Source organism: Drechmeria coniospora, chromosome 03 (genome assembly GCF_001625195.1).
Source record: "Drechmeria coniospora strain ARSEF 6962 chromosome 03, whole genome shotgun sequence".
In the NCBI taxonomy this organism is placed as follows: Eukaryota; Fungi; Ascomycota; class Sordariomycetes; order Hypocreales; family Ophiocordycipitaceae; genus Drechmeria; species Drechmeria coniospora.
This window is the reverse complement of record NC_054391.1, coordinates 9,118,051-9,132,594: the sequence shown is the minus strand read 5'-3', so window position 1 is coordinate 9,132,594 and position 14,544 is coordinate 9,118,051. Positions and strand designations below refer to the sequence as shown.

At 54.4% G+C, this 14,544-nt stretch overlaps 4 protein-coding genes across 4 annotated transcripts; 2 read left to right on the top strand and 2 right to left on the bottom strand.

Moving 5' to 3' along the window:
* Positions 1–652: 652 nt before the first annotated feature.
* On the top strand, positions 653–4,225 carry DCS_08126 (uncharacterized protein; the record flags this gene model as incomplete). The annotated part of the gene is made up of 7 exons (XM_040805407.1): positions 653–834; positions 903–1,368; positions 1,426–1,506; positions 1,564–2,159; positions 2,218–2,409; positions 2,459–2,723; positions 3,572–4,225. The coding sequence occupies 7 exons, from the start codon at positions 653–655 to the stop codon at positions 4,223–4,225; spliced, it is 2,436 nt and encodes an 811-aa protein (XP_040655511.1).
* A 142-nt stretch (positions 4,226–4,367) lies between these two features.
* Positions 4,368–5,518, bottom strand: DCS_08125 (uncharacterized protein; the record flags this gene model as incomplete). The annotated part of the gene is made up of 2 exons (XM_040805406.1): positions 4,368–5,459; positions 5,510–5,518. 2 exons carry the CDS (start codon positions 5,516–5,518, stop codon positions 4,368–4,370), a joined length of 1,101 nt encoding a protein of 366 aa, XP_040655510.1.
* Positions 5,519–8,868: 3,350 nt separating this feature from the next.
* Positions 8,869–10,632, top strand: DCS_08124 (Lipase 5; the record flags this gene model as incomplete). Its single annotated transcript, XM_040805405.1, has 1 exon — positions 8,869–10,632. The coding sequence occupies one exon, from the start codon at positions 8,869–8,871 to the stop codon at positions 10,630–10,632; it is 1,764 nt and encodes a 587-aa protein (XP_040655509.1).
* A 1,123-nt stretch (positions 10,633–11,755) lies between these two features.
* DCS_08123 (uncharacterized protein) lies at positions 11,756–12,928 on the bottom strand (the record flags this gene model as incomplete). The annotated part of the gene is made up of 1 exon (XM_040805404.1): positions 11,756–12,928. One exon carries the CDS (start codon positions 12,926–12,928, stop codon positions 11,756–11,758), a length of 1,173 nt encoding a protein of 390 aa, XP_040655508.1.
* Between the last annotated feature and the right edge of the window lie 1,616 nt (positions 12,929–14,544).

Genomic DNA, 14,544 nt, shown 5'->3' with positions numbered 1-14,544 from the left:
GTATGAGGGTCCTGACTACGAAGCAGGTATAGCAAAGCGTCTCGACATACAGACCATCCCAACTTTTGAAGCCTATCGTGGCAACATGTACCAACGACGCATCCATTCCCGGCTTCCCAGGACTGCAACAGAAGGGTTGCCATCTTGACAAGTCTCCATAGGCATCTCTGGATATTATCCTTCGTGGAGGTCATGCGCCTATCTCGATGTCATAAATATCACTAAGAGGCACCCTGCGCGATCCCGAGTGCCGTTCGCGACAGCCATCTCATCGGCATAAGCTTTATCAGAATCTGAACCAGTTCTACTCGTACCAATGAGAGCGAGCCATTTTGAAGTGAAATCACAACCGGAATTGAGAATGCTTTCCGTCCGGCTTCTGATTGGGGATCATCTACCAGACGCCGAGCCCGTTCCCGGCCTGGAACGTCCGTGTCACAAGCACACGATTCATGCACGCAGCGAAATACAATTCCAATCAGAGCCAACGAACACAACAAGCCGGGTCAAGGTTTGATCCATCGAGACAATGAATGCCCGTGCAATCTTTGGCCACCCCCACGACATCTCTCCAACTCTCGCGGCCAATATCTAGGCCAGCTCTTGCACTGGAGTATAGCTCTTCAGTCCAGATTATCATAGTAAATTCGAGATGTACCTGCCGGAGAGAACATCTCAGTTGTCCGTTAGCCGTCAATACAAGCGAGCTGCAGTCGCTTGCAAGGCATGCAGCTTGCGTAAAGTCCGATGCACCGTCACCCTTTCTGGCCCGCCCTGTGCCAACTGCTCCGTTGACGCCATCGCTTGCGAGATTGTGCACCGCAAGATTCGACGGTAAGAATAGTGTCTATACCCTCGTGTGACAGAAAATAGGTCAGCTTCTCATGAAAGCTTGCCCCCAGAAACCCAGATCGGCTGTCGTCAGTCTCGGCGGATAACTTGCATCGCCAGGGCCAAGCGCAGGAACAAGCTGGAGCCTCAATCCCGACCCTGGAGTCGACGCGTCCGACTGTATTACAAGCATCCGATTGGTATGCGAACCCCACGGTTTCGAGCGGCGTCGAGTGGCACATTCTTGGAGCGATGGCTCCTCTCGAGATCCCACGATCCCAAAGCACGACCGAAATCGACATGACTGTCTCCCTGCCCCCCTTGGGAAATCTGCCAGCCGAAGAAGTTGAATATTTGCGGAAAAAGGGTTGTTTGACGTTGCCTCCAGCAGAGGTTCAAGACTCCCTGATTCATTGCTACTTTTGCCATGTTCATCCGTTTTACCCCTTTCTCGACGCCGGAGACTTTCTGCAGCAGTTTGGGGCAGGCCAGACTAGCCTCTTACTTCTATGGAGCATGTTCATTGCATCCGCCTCCGTACGTGCTTCGAGACTGGCTCAGACTGGCTCATGAATTGACAAACGGGCTCCTTAGTTTGTCGAAGAGAGCGTGCTTTTCGAGGCTCTTTATCCCACGCGTACGGCACTCAAGAAAGATATGTACCAGAGAGCAAAGGTATGGCGATCAATCGCCCTAGCAAGAGATCTAATGCAGCTGACAGAAGAAACCTAGGCTTTATATGACGCTGGTTACGAGAAGGACGAGATAACTGTCATCCAATCAGTCTTCTTGATGAGTCATTGGTTCGCCAGCTTCAAGGATCAATATGGGCCATGGCATTGGAACGGCATCGCCATAAGCCTCTCGCAGACGCTCTACCTCGATCACACGGATTCATACCACTATCAGACGAGTCGCCACACGCGGCCGCGCTGGCGCCGGCTCTGGTGGAGCATACACAACCGCGAAGTGTGGCTTTCACTTGGCATGGAGCGGCCAGCACGCATCACGTCGGGGGAAAATGGCGTTCCTATGCCCAGTCTGCTTGATGCCGACGTTTCCATCAACAGCATCAGCGAGAGAAGTCGAATGTATCTTCCCGAAGGCCTGCCTGTCCTCTTTGAGGCTTGGTTGTGCTGGACCAAGCTGATGGCAGCGCTATGCAAGATACTGCCGTCGCTTCGCACCACAAAGTCGCCGATCCCGACAAGGGAACAATATTCGCTCCTTGAGAACGAAATCCGTGCGTGCTACTTCTTATTTCCCGAAGAAAAGCCACAAGATAAACTATTGGCGACGCATCTGTACCAGTTCAAGCTCTTCTTTGAGTGAGTGCCGTGAGAGCTGTTCGTCCATTTTCTGCCCGTGTGCCTAACTTTCATGCAGGACTGTTATTATTGTCCTGTACCGTCCGTCCATCCAAGCTTGGAATCACGAACGGAGGGCTCCGACAGGCCAAGAAGATGACGACCTTGCCCCCCTCGTGTGCCAGAAGATGGCGACGGCGGCATCCAACGCCGCTCACATAGTCAAATCGCTCCTGTCGGATGGCCTCATTGGCGGGTGCCAAACAATGAGGTACGGAGGTTCCACCATGGTGAGGTGTTGCCGACTGACGGGATTGCAGCGCCATTGCACTCATACCCCCGATGCATATCCTGCTGCTCGATTCTTGCTCATTGAGGCCAATATCGCGCCAAACAGGGTCACGCAACCTCGCGCTATTCATGCGTGCTTTGGATGAAATGCGCAAGTCGAACATGACTGCCGAGGTCATCTATCGATGGTTCAAATCTTCCATGGCAAGGATCGACAACATGCCTGTTGAAGAAACCATCGCATCGTTGGAAGAATACATGTCCAGCTCGGGCAAGGACACAGCAGCTGACGCGGTAGGTGAGGTACAGGACCCCATGGCTGACTGGAGCATGGGACTGGAGTTGTTTACGGCTGGTGACTGCACATTCTTCGAGAATCCTCTAACTCTCTCTCAAACGGGGATTCGCCTGGAGGAAAAGTATTGACGCTCGGTTTCAACTGCGGGTACAAGGCGCTTAAATCCCATCAGCACCGACAGCTGGTAGATCCTCATGCTGTGTAGTGGATGGCTCAACCGACTGCAGCCAATTAAACTATGGGGGAGGGGGGATGTTGGTGGTTTGTATTTTCCCATAGTCGCTCGCTGGAGATGGTCCTCATCGTAACATCGTGATGTCATTGGAGGAGGGTTCAGGATATCATCTTGATCGATCGACTGGGTTCTGGTTCTAGCAGTAATACCTACCAAGTACGACTGCATCGATGGAAGAAACAATGGAAAATTACGTTCCCAACCAATGCCATGCTGGTATTATGAGTCTTGGGCATGAGTGGAGCTCAGACCTGGACTTCATACCGCCTTAAGGAAGTGTTCAGCTGGCAACAAAGGATGGTTCCACGGTTAAAAAAATCAACAGAGAAATATATATCCTTTGACCAAGTCATTTCTTGTTCCCAGCTCCTTTCTTGGCCTCGTACTAGGCCGTCTGAGGTCCTGAGGCTGTGGCCATTGTATTGGCCGCCATGGGTTGTGCTGAAATAGGTGCGCGTCAATTGCCGCCGGCCTGAATCCCAGTTAGAACGCAGTGCTATCGCGTATGCTTTGAGGCTCCCCTTGCTCGCTTTCTTTGACAACCGGTCAAGACGAGCAAGATCGGGCGTAATAGGAGCGAGGAGCATTAACATCCTATCCTGTCAAAAGGCCGCCCGCAACGTCAACAGGTGGACATCGAGTGTCAGTATCAAGACGTCGCTTCCGGACATGATCCTTTCGTACGTTGCATTATCAAGCGTCGTAAGCGCTGCCGTGATCACCGTAACGGTGGCACCGGCGATTCCCTCCGACGTGCCCCAGTGGAAGACTGGTCGGCTCTTCAGATCGGCCATCATCAACAGCACCAACTTTTACCGCAGCGAGCATAACGCCAGCAGCGTGGCATGGAACGCTACGCTCGCCGAGTTCGCAGCGAGCTACCTCGACGGTACAGCGTGCAAGTTCAAGCACTCGGGCGGCCCCTACGGAGAGAACCTCGCCATGGGGTACCCGAACGCGACTGCTAGCGTCGAAGCCTGGGGCGACGAGAGGGCCCAGTACCAGTTTAATCGCCAGGCCTTCAGCAAGGATACCGGTCACTTTACTCAGCTCGTCTGGAAGGGGACGACGGATGTGGGCTGCGGAAGAATTCTGTGCGGCAACAGAGGATGGTTTCTGGTCTGCGAGTACTGGCCGCGAGGGAATGTCATTGGCGAGTTCGACAACGAGGTGAGCGCGAGAACAGGCAGAGCAGTGTTGAGAATACCGCGTATATGGCCCGCGCTCGGTATCGTGGGAATTTCCTTGCTGTTCTGGATATAGGATACCAAACAAATTGTTGGACAGAATTGTTGAATAGGTGGTCGACACCATGTCGGTGAGTCTCGCCCAATGGAACATGATCCTCCGGAGCAAGGCAAAGTTGCACTGTCGTGTCGATGCAATCAGGCAGCTCGGTCCGGGCCTAGCCGATCGCCGGTCCCGCTGCTCTCGCGACATCGTCCCACCTGCCAGTGCGCATGGGGTCGAGGGCACGCAGCTTGGAAAGCCAGAACTGCAAATCCTGGATGGGAACAACATGACTTTCGGCATCTTCTTGTTTCGCTAGCCGGCTCAGGTCTACCGTGTACTCTAGAAGGGCCTCGTAGATCCATTTGATGTCGTCGTAGTCGTCCAACAGGTCCTTGATCTCGTCAATTTCACCTCGCACGTAGGCAATCCTTTCGGAAATCGTCAAGGCCGGCGCGATGGAGTGTCGATGATGGTGGTCGACAATGTGCGTCATTAAAAATTGATGGTAATACCACAAGCTCTGGTCCTCGGGGCCTACATTCAGGCCCTCCCGGACGAGGCTTAGCTCGGCAGCGAGAAAAGCAGAGCGAGCTTTATCGTCCGCGTCCCGGTCGTCAAGCAGCCGCGGGATCAGCTGGCTGCGGCTGTGCCAGGCGGAAAAGTTGGAAAGGTTTAGGCGGATCATGGCCGTCGTGTAGGCGAACTCGGATTCGGCCATGCTTCCTCCCAACAAGTCGGCGCTTTCAAGCTTCTCCACGACGATCCTTCGATAGCCCCAGGCATGGAAGTTGCGGTGGTCCTTGGAAAGCATCTTGGACGTCAGATCCAGTTCCGTCTCCCAGACTTTGCGTGCGGCGGGTACGGGCAGTCGAAGGATGGATTGTGATAGAATCCATCGGCGAAAATTCCAGATCCAGTAACACTTGGGGAAGTTCTTCAGGAGCGGAAAGGTAAAGGCGAGTTCCGACTTGAGGGTGGCAAGTTCCGAGTCGTGCTTGTTCGAGTCCGACGCTTCATTTTGAACGCCCGGCAGCGGGGAAGACAAGGAAGCAAGTAGGCAGCGGCGACGAAGGTTCCATATGGTGTAGTACTCGGGATTGAGCGTGAGCAGCTTGGAGGTGAGATCAAAGAGTGCCTCGTCAAAGGCACCGGTAGATGCTTGGTTGCGTATCTGATCTTCGAGTTCGCGGTACGTCTTGATCTTTTGCATGTCTTTCTGTCGCTGGTCTTCGGTTCGAGCCTGCGTACGACGAGCTACGCCGTGCTGTGGCCGTTAGCCAGCGTAACGAACGGCACGGCGGGGAGCGCACCTACGCTTGCCATGTTGCCGCTTCTTTGACCGTCTCAAGCGAAGGACGTGAGCGGGCAGATGGGAATGGGATGCGATTGCAATTTGATGAAGACCGAGGATGCGTGTGCGTACAGGCGGTTGGTTCAAGTGTAGAAGGGCGTGGATGAATGGATGGGTCAACAGGCGTGGCATCGTTTCATCCAGAAGCTTGGAATAGCTGTAGATGGAAGGCGGTGGAGGTGGTGGGGCAGCTTTTGAGTCGAGATATTCAAGCTGCCATGAAGCCTCTAATATTAAGTACAGAGTACTCCGAGCCCCGTACTGTAAGTAGTCTATACGGAGTAGTAAGTACAACTGCTTAACAGTACTGGTTATCATGGAGTACTTCGTACAGGCATGCTCCGATTAGGTGCATGGAGTATTATATCCATGAGTAGTTTATATGTAGTAATACTCCGTACAGCATTTTGATACATACCAAGTATTGCTTCGGACGGAATACAGAGTGCTGTACATGTACGGAGTACAGAGTCTTCAACTCTTAGATGGGTGCACGTACAAGTAGTATTATTCCGAAATACTACTCCGTAGAGTGTAGAGAACGCGACCATCAATGCCAAATTCCAGCAACTCACTTTATGCGTAGGTGTGCATGGAGATGTACGCTTGACAGCACCGTTTATTTCGAAGTGAGGATGGCCCAACTGCGCGTATCAATGTAGTCTCACTCCCACGATTCATGAATCCACGAACGTGCGGGCGGGAGGAGAGTAGGTCCTCGGTCAAGTCTTTGGCGGAATCCGATGTTTGGATCTCAGTCATTGCAGGATCACGGCATGAATGACATGTTCTTGGAGGGTTTGCGCAACCATCGGTATCTGTTAAAATACTTTCTCAAGTCAGCATTGCATCCTAAATGAATAGGATATGGAAAGAGGTTTATCGCTGACGAGAGGCAGCTGTTTGAACCAAGATGGGATGTCCAGCTGTGGATCGCGGCGACATGCCCCAATTGCGGCGAGGCCGAATCCACACTTTCCATGTACTTGGCACGTACTGACTGACGTACATGTACATGAACAACGTATACTTAGTTGTAGTTGAATGATCTACACGGCGACGCTCAGGCTCATGCCACAAGTATTCTTACTGGCTATTGGAAGGAGTAGTGACACTTTTTATCCTCTGTTATACTTTTGTTAGCTTTACGTAAAATCAATAGACAGTCTCTACCTTGTTGCGATGAGCAGCGTGCTCGCTCCCAGGATTTTATATTAGGGCCGGGGATCGTTTCCAGGTTGGGCGTCGTCTGTATGACCACGGTACTGATGCCGTTGGCCGGCCTCGTTTTCTCTAGCGACTGAGGGGACGGAACGTGGTCTGGTGAAGGGAAACCCGTCCTCGGCGGCCGATGCTTCGGGATGGCTCGTCCGTCAAGCGGGACGCGCGTATCGAGTCATTGCGAGGGTGACACCAACAAGCTTGACGTTCATTCGCCAACGCGGCACACCACTTTCGGTGGATGGCGAGGTGGCCAAGAGTATAACCGCACCCTCCTTCGCGTGCACTGCACCCGCGGACCGGGAGAGTGCGCGTTGGGCGCCCCTGCCCAGGTACCGAATACCACTCTGTGTTGGCAGGTTTCGCACCTTGGGCAGCGTAGGTGGCAAAACCTGGAGCAAGGCCTGCGTCAAAGCGGGTATATGTATCCTGGAACACGCATTAGATGGATCAACAGGGTCGGATGCCACAATCGTATGCAATCCTGATGGAGGGAACGAAACCATTCACCTCCGATCGGAAACATGATTCCTCGGCAAAGGGCGAATTCGCATCGGATGGACATGTCAATGCCGCCTGTGCTGCGGCTGGAGAAGTGAATGAATTGCCTGCGAATGCCAGTACAGGAACCAGGAAACGGTGCACGAAAGTGGACAATGCTCCGTCGTCACGCGCTCTTGCGTAGCCAAGAATAGCCTGCGCAAGGATGCTGCCGCACAACACTTTGCTGCATGGAATACAGGGAATCTAGATCGACGGCAAGTGTGTGGGGTGGGTTCGGGTTCGGCTTTGGCTGATACACGTCGATGATGCTGCGGGCAAACGAGCATTGTCTTTCTCTCGTCCTCGCGGCCATGAGTGTTTCGACAAGGTGGGCACGGAAATACGGATATTGCGATGCCGCAAAGACCGACAGCCTCCCGTAGATGCGGAAGGTGCAAAGTCGCCCAGATGGAAGACGGAAGACGGAAGGGACGACGACTATCATGTCTGTCGTTCCTGCTAGTGCCTTGCTTCGTCACCCTCGCGCCCCCAGACTTCGCATCACATCGTCCAACCCAATCCTTCAACCTTACCGCGTCTCTCGCAAGATGCAACGTCCGTGAGCAAGCACGGCCAATACTCCCCGGCCACGGCCAGCACCAAGCCGGCCGGCCACAACTGGGGAGATGGGATTCACTAGTGGTGGTGCAGGCACTCGTAAGTGTCCGTGTCATGACGGAAGAATTGGTCACGGTCGTCGATGCTAAATACACCGCAGCGTCATCATCCCCACCGCCGTCTACCGATGGTTCTAATGGATTTCATCCGATGGCCGCCAGGTTGCGGTTGCGGCGCCCAACCTTGTTTTTCCCCGGCGGCCGGTGCCCGCGTGAAGGTCTATCGACGCTCACATGTCCCACTGCCACGTTGTGCCCTCGCTTTCGCGAGCCCATCCTCACGCCCCGCATAGCCGTTCCTCCTGCCCCGTGGGGAAGTGGAATGGCCGTGGGGTGTGGATCTTGCAACCTTGAGCCTATCGTTGGTCCTGTGAGCACGAGCGAGTTTCCAAATGAGGAACGGTGCCGTCGAATCCTGCCTCGCACGACGTCCAACAGGACCAAACTCTGATCAACCGCTCTTCAACCTGAACTTCGACCTTCTCCGGTGGGTGCAAACACAATGCGCTCCGGCCAGTCGTGGTCACCCCCTACGACGTCGGACGAACCGTCGTGGTGCCTTGTGAACTCGTTACCGACTCCGCCCGGCCGTATACTTGAGCTTTGTTCTCTTGGCGTCGATGGTTTGCGCGCACTACTGAGCAGAGATGGGGGCTGAGCGTTCCTGGCATCCGCTCCATCAAATACCATGGACACCACCACCCGCGCCTCCGGTAACGAAGGCCGGGGGTTCCAAGTGTGCTCGGATGTCCAGCATGCCGAGTATCGCTTCGCCCGGTGATTATAAGTCTTGCGGTTCCTTCCCAGCTTCTTCCAACGCAGCAGGATAGCAGAGCTTCCAGCCAGGTCCCTGCACTCAATTTGCCATTGCTCATCGAGCCTGGAAAGAGAAATTCAAACTTGATTTTCCCCGATATAGCAGCCCCCACCCCTCCTTCGGTATGAAGTTCCATGTAGCCTTCACTGGCCTGTTCGTCTCCTCTGCCCTGACGATACCTACCGATCTGCCGGCTCCTGCCCTTGGACCTGAGGAATTACCGTCGCAAGTGCTGAACGAAACTGCGGCATCCCGCTTGGAGGCGCGATTCGCCACGGTCAGCGTCAACATTCCCACCGGAGGCAAGGTCATCGGTCGGTCGTTGCTGAATGTCGAATCCTTCAACGCCATACCGTTCGCCGACCCCCCCGTCGGCCAACTGCGCCTCCGGCCTCCTCGACGGCTATCGAAGAAACCTGGTACCGTCGACGGCACGGGCTTGGCGCCAGGATGCCCGCAGATGTTCGTCTCCTCTAGCGCCAAGGATGCGCTCGGCAAGATCCTCGGGACCCTCTTGGATATTCCGCTGCTGAAACCGATAACCGGCCAGGAGGATTGTCTCACCGTCAACGTTCAACGCCCTGCCGGCGTCAAGGCCGGGGACAAGCTCCCCGTTCTCTTCTGGATCTTCGGCGGCGGCTTCGAGCTCGGCAGCACCAACACGTACGATGCCACGAGCCTGCTGGCCACGGCCGTCGACCAGGACCAGCCGTTCGTCTTCGTCGCCGTCAACTACCGTGTTGCCGGCTTCGGCTTCATGCCCGGCAAGGAGATCCTGCAGGACGGCAGTGCCAACCTTGGTCTTCTCGATCAGCGCATGGGTCTCGAGTGGGTTGCCGACAACATCGAGGCCTTTGGCGGAGACCCGGCCAAGGTGACAATCTGGGGCGAGTCGGCCGGCGCCATTTCCGTCTTTGACCAAATGCTGCTTTTCGGAGGGAACGCGACCTATCGCGGGAAGCCTCTGTTCCGCGGCGCCATCATGAACTCGGGCACCGCCGTACCCGCGGACCCCGTCGATTGCCCCAAAGGGCAGGCCGTCTACGATGCCGTCGTCGACAAGGCCGGCTGCTCCGGAGCCGCCGACACGCTCGACTGCCTCCGCGGCCTCGACTACGAGACCTTTCTTGAGGCGGCCAACTCTGTTCCCGCCATCCTGTCGTACAATTCCGTCGCCCTTTCCTACCTGCCCCGACCGGACGGGAGAGTGCTGACGCAGAGCCCGGACAAAATCGTGCAGAGCGGCCAGTTTTACGCGGTCCCCTCCATCGTCGGCGACCAGGAAGACGAAGGGACCATCTTCTCCATCTTCCAAGCCGGTGTCAGCACCGTCAACGACATGGCCGACTATCTGTCGGAGCTCTTCTTCCACAACGCAACGAGGAGCAAGTTGAAGGAGTTTGTCAGCCTATACGACCCGGCACTCCTGCAGGGAAGCCCCTTCCGGACGGGCATCTTCAACGAGCTGTACCCCGGCTTCAAGCGCATGGCGGCCATCCTGGGCGATGTGACCTTCACTCTGACCCGGCGCGTCATTCTGAAGAGTTTGAGAGTCTCCAAGCCGAACATGCCCGTCTGGTCCTACATGTCATCCTACAACTTTGGCACGCCCGTCGTTGGCACCTTTCACGCCTCGGACATCCTGCAGGTTTTCTACGGTCTCTGGCCCAACAATGCAATGAGAAGCTGCCGTACCTACTACTTCAACTTCCTCTACAACCTGGATCCCAACAAGGGCGTGACGGGCTACGGAAAATGGCCCCAATGGAAGGAGAAGCAGGAACTCATGTGGTTCAAGACGGCCTCCAAGAACGACATCCTCAAGGATGACTTCCGCAGTGGTGCAGGGGCGTGGCTGGAAAAGAATGTAGGCATCTTGTACATTTGAACGGTTGTGCTTGGTACATGGCATGAAAACAAAGGAGCGCTCGGCGCGAGCGACTGCATCGCACTTCACCGAGGACGGAGACGGCGCTGTCGAGGGTCCCCTGTGGAAGATGACGAATTATGGAGGCATGTGACGCAGAATAAATGAAATGAACACTCTCATTGATCCATGGATCGTGGCAAATGTGATGCAAAGGCTTTGTCTTGTAGTGGGACACCACCACGTCGTCCTTTCAATCTAGCCATTGGCCGGTAACCTGCTCGGGGTCGGAGCAACGACACGCTCAAGAGGCGACCGACACTATTCATACCTTATGTGGGAGTTGTTGATTGTGTGCGACGTACTCGACAGGAAGTTTATTACATGACTCCTCTATCAGGCCCATCGATGGCGACAAGCTCCAATCCATAGATAGGCATCGGCAGCAGGCTTTCAAGAAAGACAATCAATGCACGAATCCCTACGACACGGGCATGAGAACGAGCGGTAGACATATGGCTGTCAAGGAGCGCAAAGGAACGAATCATTAGATTCATGCCCGTAATTTATGTCGAAGAGCTAAACCCGTAGATGGTCGGTTTCTCTAGTAACGACAAGTTGGTCTTGAAACCGAAGGAACTCCTCCCGCTTTAGTCTTGGTCCGGCGCGCTTGCCTCGCGTTTACGTCACACCTGTCTCGCACCTGCATCGCTCTTGCCTCTCGTTTGCACCTCTCTCTTGCGTCGCTCTTGCCTCTCGTTTGCACTTCTCTCTTGCGTCGCTCTTGCCTCCTTCTCGCATTGGATCCTGCAATAGATATGTAGGTTACCTAACCCATGCCTTTTCACCGCCGGCTGGCCCCATGTGCGCTACTTGTACGACGAGACTACCGGGCCTCGACGACGATGGAAAACTTTGCTTCCATGAAACCTCGACTAATGACTTTCTATAATGTCTATAATGTCTATTCTATAATGGCTATAATGGCTTTCCCAACCGGATAGCGGGTTGACCTCTTTTCCACGATGTTTGTTTAACATGGTCGGCCACACAACAATACCGCCCTCGTCCCAGAATCTCAATCAAGCAGCCGGCGGGAGGAAAAGCACAAGTGAGCGACAGGCGTCCATGCCTAAGCATGAGCTCAGGCAATCTGCTGCACAAACGACGGTCCGAATTCGGGCTCTCCGAATTCAGAAGCCTTGATGCTCGCCACAGGCTTCTCCTCCAGCGTACCGTCCTCACGCCTGCGAAGGACGACGGCGCCTAGCTCGCCCGCCTGGTTCCCGACAAAGACGTGCTTGCCGTCGCTGCTGAAGCTGAACATTCGCGGCTTCGTGCCGCCCGTCGCCGTGGCGCCGACGAACTCCAGAAGCTTTCCGCAACGACCGGGATTGATGCGAAAGTGGGCAATGCCGTCGGAGTTATCGAGCCGGTTCGACACGTACACGCTCTTGTTGTCAGGCCCGACAACCAGCTCGCCCGCCGCAGCGTGCTCGTGATTTCCTCCGTCTTGAAAGGTCGAAATGGCTTGGACGGGCTGCATCTTGATGGTGCTGCTATCGTAGCTCACTTTGAAGACGTGCACCTTGTTGGTCATCTCGCAGACTACCATGTAGTGCGACGCCTTCTCCGAGTTGACTGGAAAGAATGATCCGTGCCTAGGGCCGCATCCCGGCTCCGGCACGAGCTGCGTGTTGACGATGGCGAAGCTGTCATCCTTGGAGTCGAGCACGACGATGCTGTCGGTGCCGAGGTCGTTGACGGCGAAGAAACGGCCGGTCGGATCCAGCACAGCCTGGTGCGGGTGCCGACTACTCTGCCGCGTCTTGTTGGGACCGAGGGCGCTATCGGAGACGACGGTTTTCAGAAGCTCCAATCCGCCGTTTTCCGTCTTCCAGATGTCCATGGTGCCGTCCCCGTACGACGACCCGACCATGCGTGTCTTGTCTTTGTTGAACTCGAGATGGACGACGCCATTGCTGCCTATTTTCCCCGTCCCCTTGACGAGGTCACCAGTTTTCGCGTCGAGGCTGAATATCGTTGTGTTGCTGCCGTTCTCGTCGAGGGCGTAGAGGAGCGTCTTGTCATTGGCCGCGTCCTTGGTCACGGCAACCCACGAGGCGTGCCCGGTGATGGGCTTCTTGGGCAAGAGGCTGAGCTTGTCGTTGGCGAAATCGGCGAGGAAAAAGTTGCCCGAGCTGGACATGAGCAGTCGCGCCGACGAGGCCTCTTGCCGGGCCGTCAGCTGGGCGGCCGGAAGGACGGAGGCCACGGCAGTCTGGGCCGCCAATATGGAGGAGAGTAGGAGTCTCATGATGATGAACAGTGTGAAATGTAGTTGGAATCTGTTAACTTGTGGTCTGGAGCAGGATATGCGAACGCGGCCGGCCTTTATACCCGAATGAATCTTCGGCTGGCCAAGATTCGGCACGGTCGCCCAACCCGATGCTGAACAGACTCATGTTTCGGATGAATTGATGAAAGAAGTTGAGACTAACAAAAGCGAACCTCGGATTGAAGATGGAACAGAGACCGTCCAATCGAAATGGCGCTCGCAACCCAACCTGGAAGACCCGACATGCCATTCCCTGCCCCCTCACACGCGACAGGACAATGGTGGTGGCAAAGTCACAGATGGATGCTGATGCCATCCTTGCGTTGGTGGAGCAATCTTGTTTCACAATCTTTCAAGCTTCCTCTTCACATTTCGCGCGACGGACGAATCACACCATCCAGGTTCATGCGGCGCTTGCTCGCTGGTCATTTGCATTCACATCTATTCTCATGGAGACTGCAGCGTCGGCCAACCCACCACGAATGCCGGGTCCACCAGGTCCACCTGAAACGAGCATACGCTGTAAGTACGCGGTTGGCTCTCCCTCGAGAGCAAGCAACGGCGGTTAATGATTGGGACTAGGAGGTCCGAAGAGCATTGATAACGTTCGGCATTGCACCGGACCAGATGAGCGTTCCCGATATCACCGTACTGACGCAACGAAATTGTACTTGCACCCTCTCAAAGCTCCACAGTCGTCTCGTTACTAATGCGGATTATTATCCCACGCCGAGAAAAAGGTACTGTAATTGCACGAACCTGCACTCGCATGCCACTGCTTACTCATGCATGTGTTTTGGCCAGGACGAGATCGGTGAGCGAGGTGGACTGATGAACAAGGTACGTGGACCATTTACAAAGGTCGAATTGGTCATGACTATGAGTTTTAGATGCAATATTTTGCATAAAGAATCTACAGCCTCGAATGTCTCAACCCACCGGTCAGCAAAAACATGTTATTACTCCTCGTCGCATAAATCACGGCGCTTTATGCGTGCTTTACCTGACCATCCGCACGTTGTACACACACCTACCCTATTCATCCTTGATTCAACTCGCGTGCGTCACGGATATGATGAGTGAAAATTGCCTCTTGATTTTCATACGGTCATCACTTGGTGTCCTTGAACCAAAAAGCAACATTGCTATCGAGTATCAATCAATCATGGCACGAAGAAAAATTCAAAAATGGACAAGAAGAGTTCACCGTCAGGGAATGGAGATGACAATTTCAACTGATATAATGTAAATGCAGTACAGGTACGAATCAATCAATCATGGCACGAAGAAAAAATCAAAAATGGACGAGAAGAACTCACCGTCAGGGAATGGAGATGACAATTTCAACAGATATAATGGAAATGCAGTACAGGTACGATATATGACGTTCTGAAAAGACTCGGACAGAGATCAGGACGGTGTTCAAATTTCGCGTACCCAAATGCGTTGGGAATTTGCCATCGATGTTTGGCAGTGCATGCTATGCGCCATTTCATATGCAGGCGAAAGGTGAACCATGCATACTGCAATCTAACGCACTCTTTGGCGTGCATGATTTATACGTATGGTATGACCGACAGATCTATTTTCGCCCC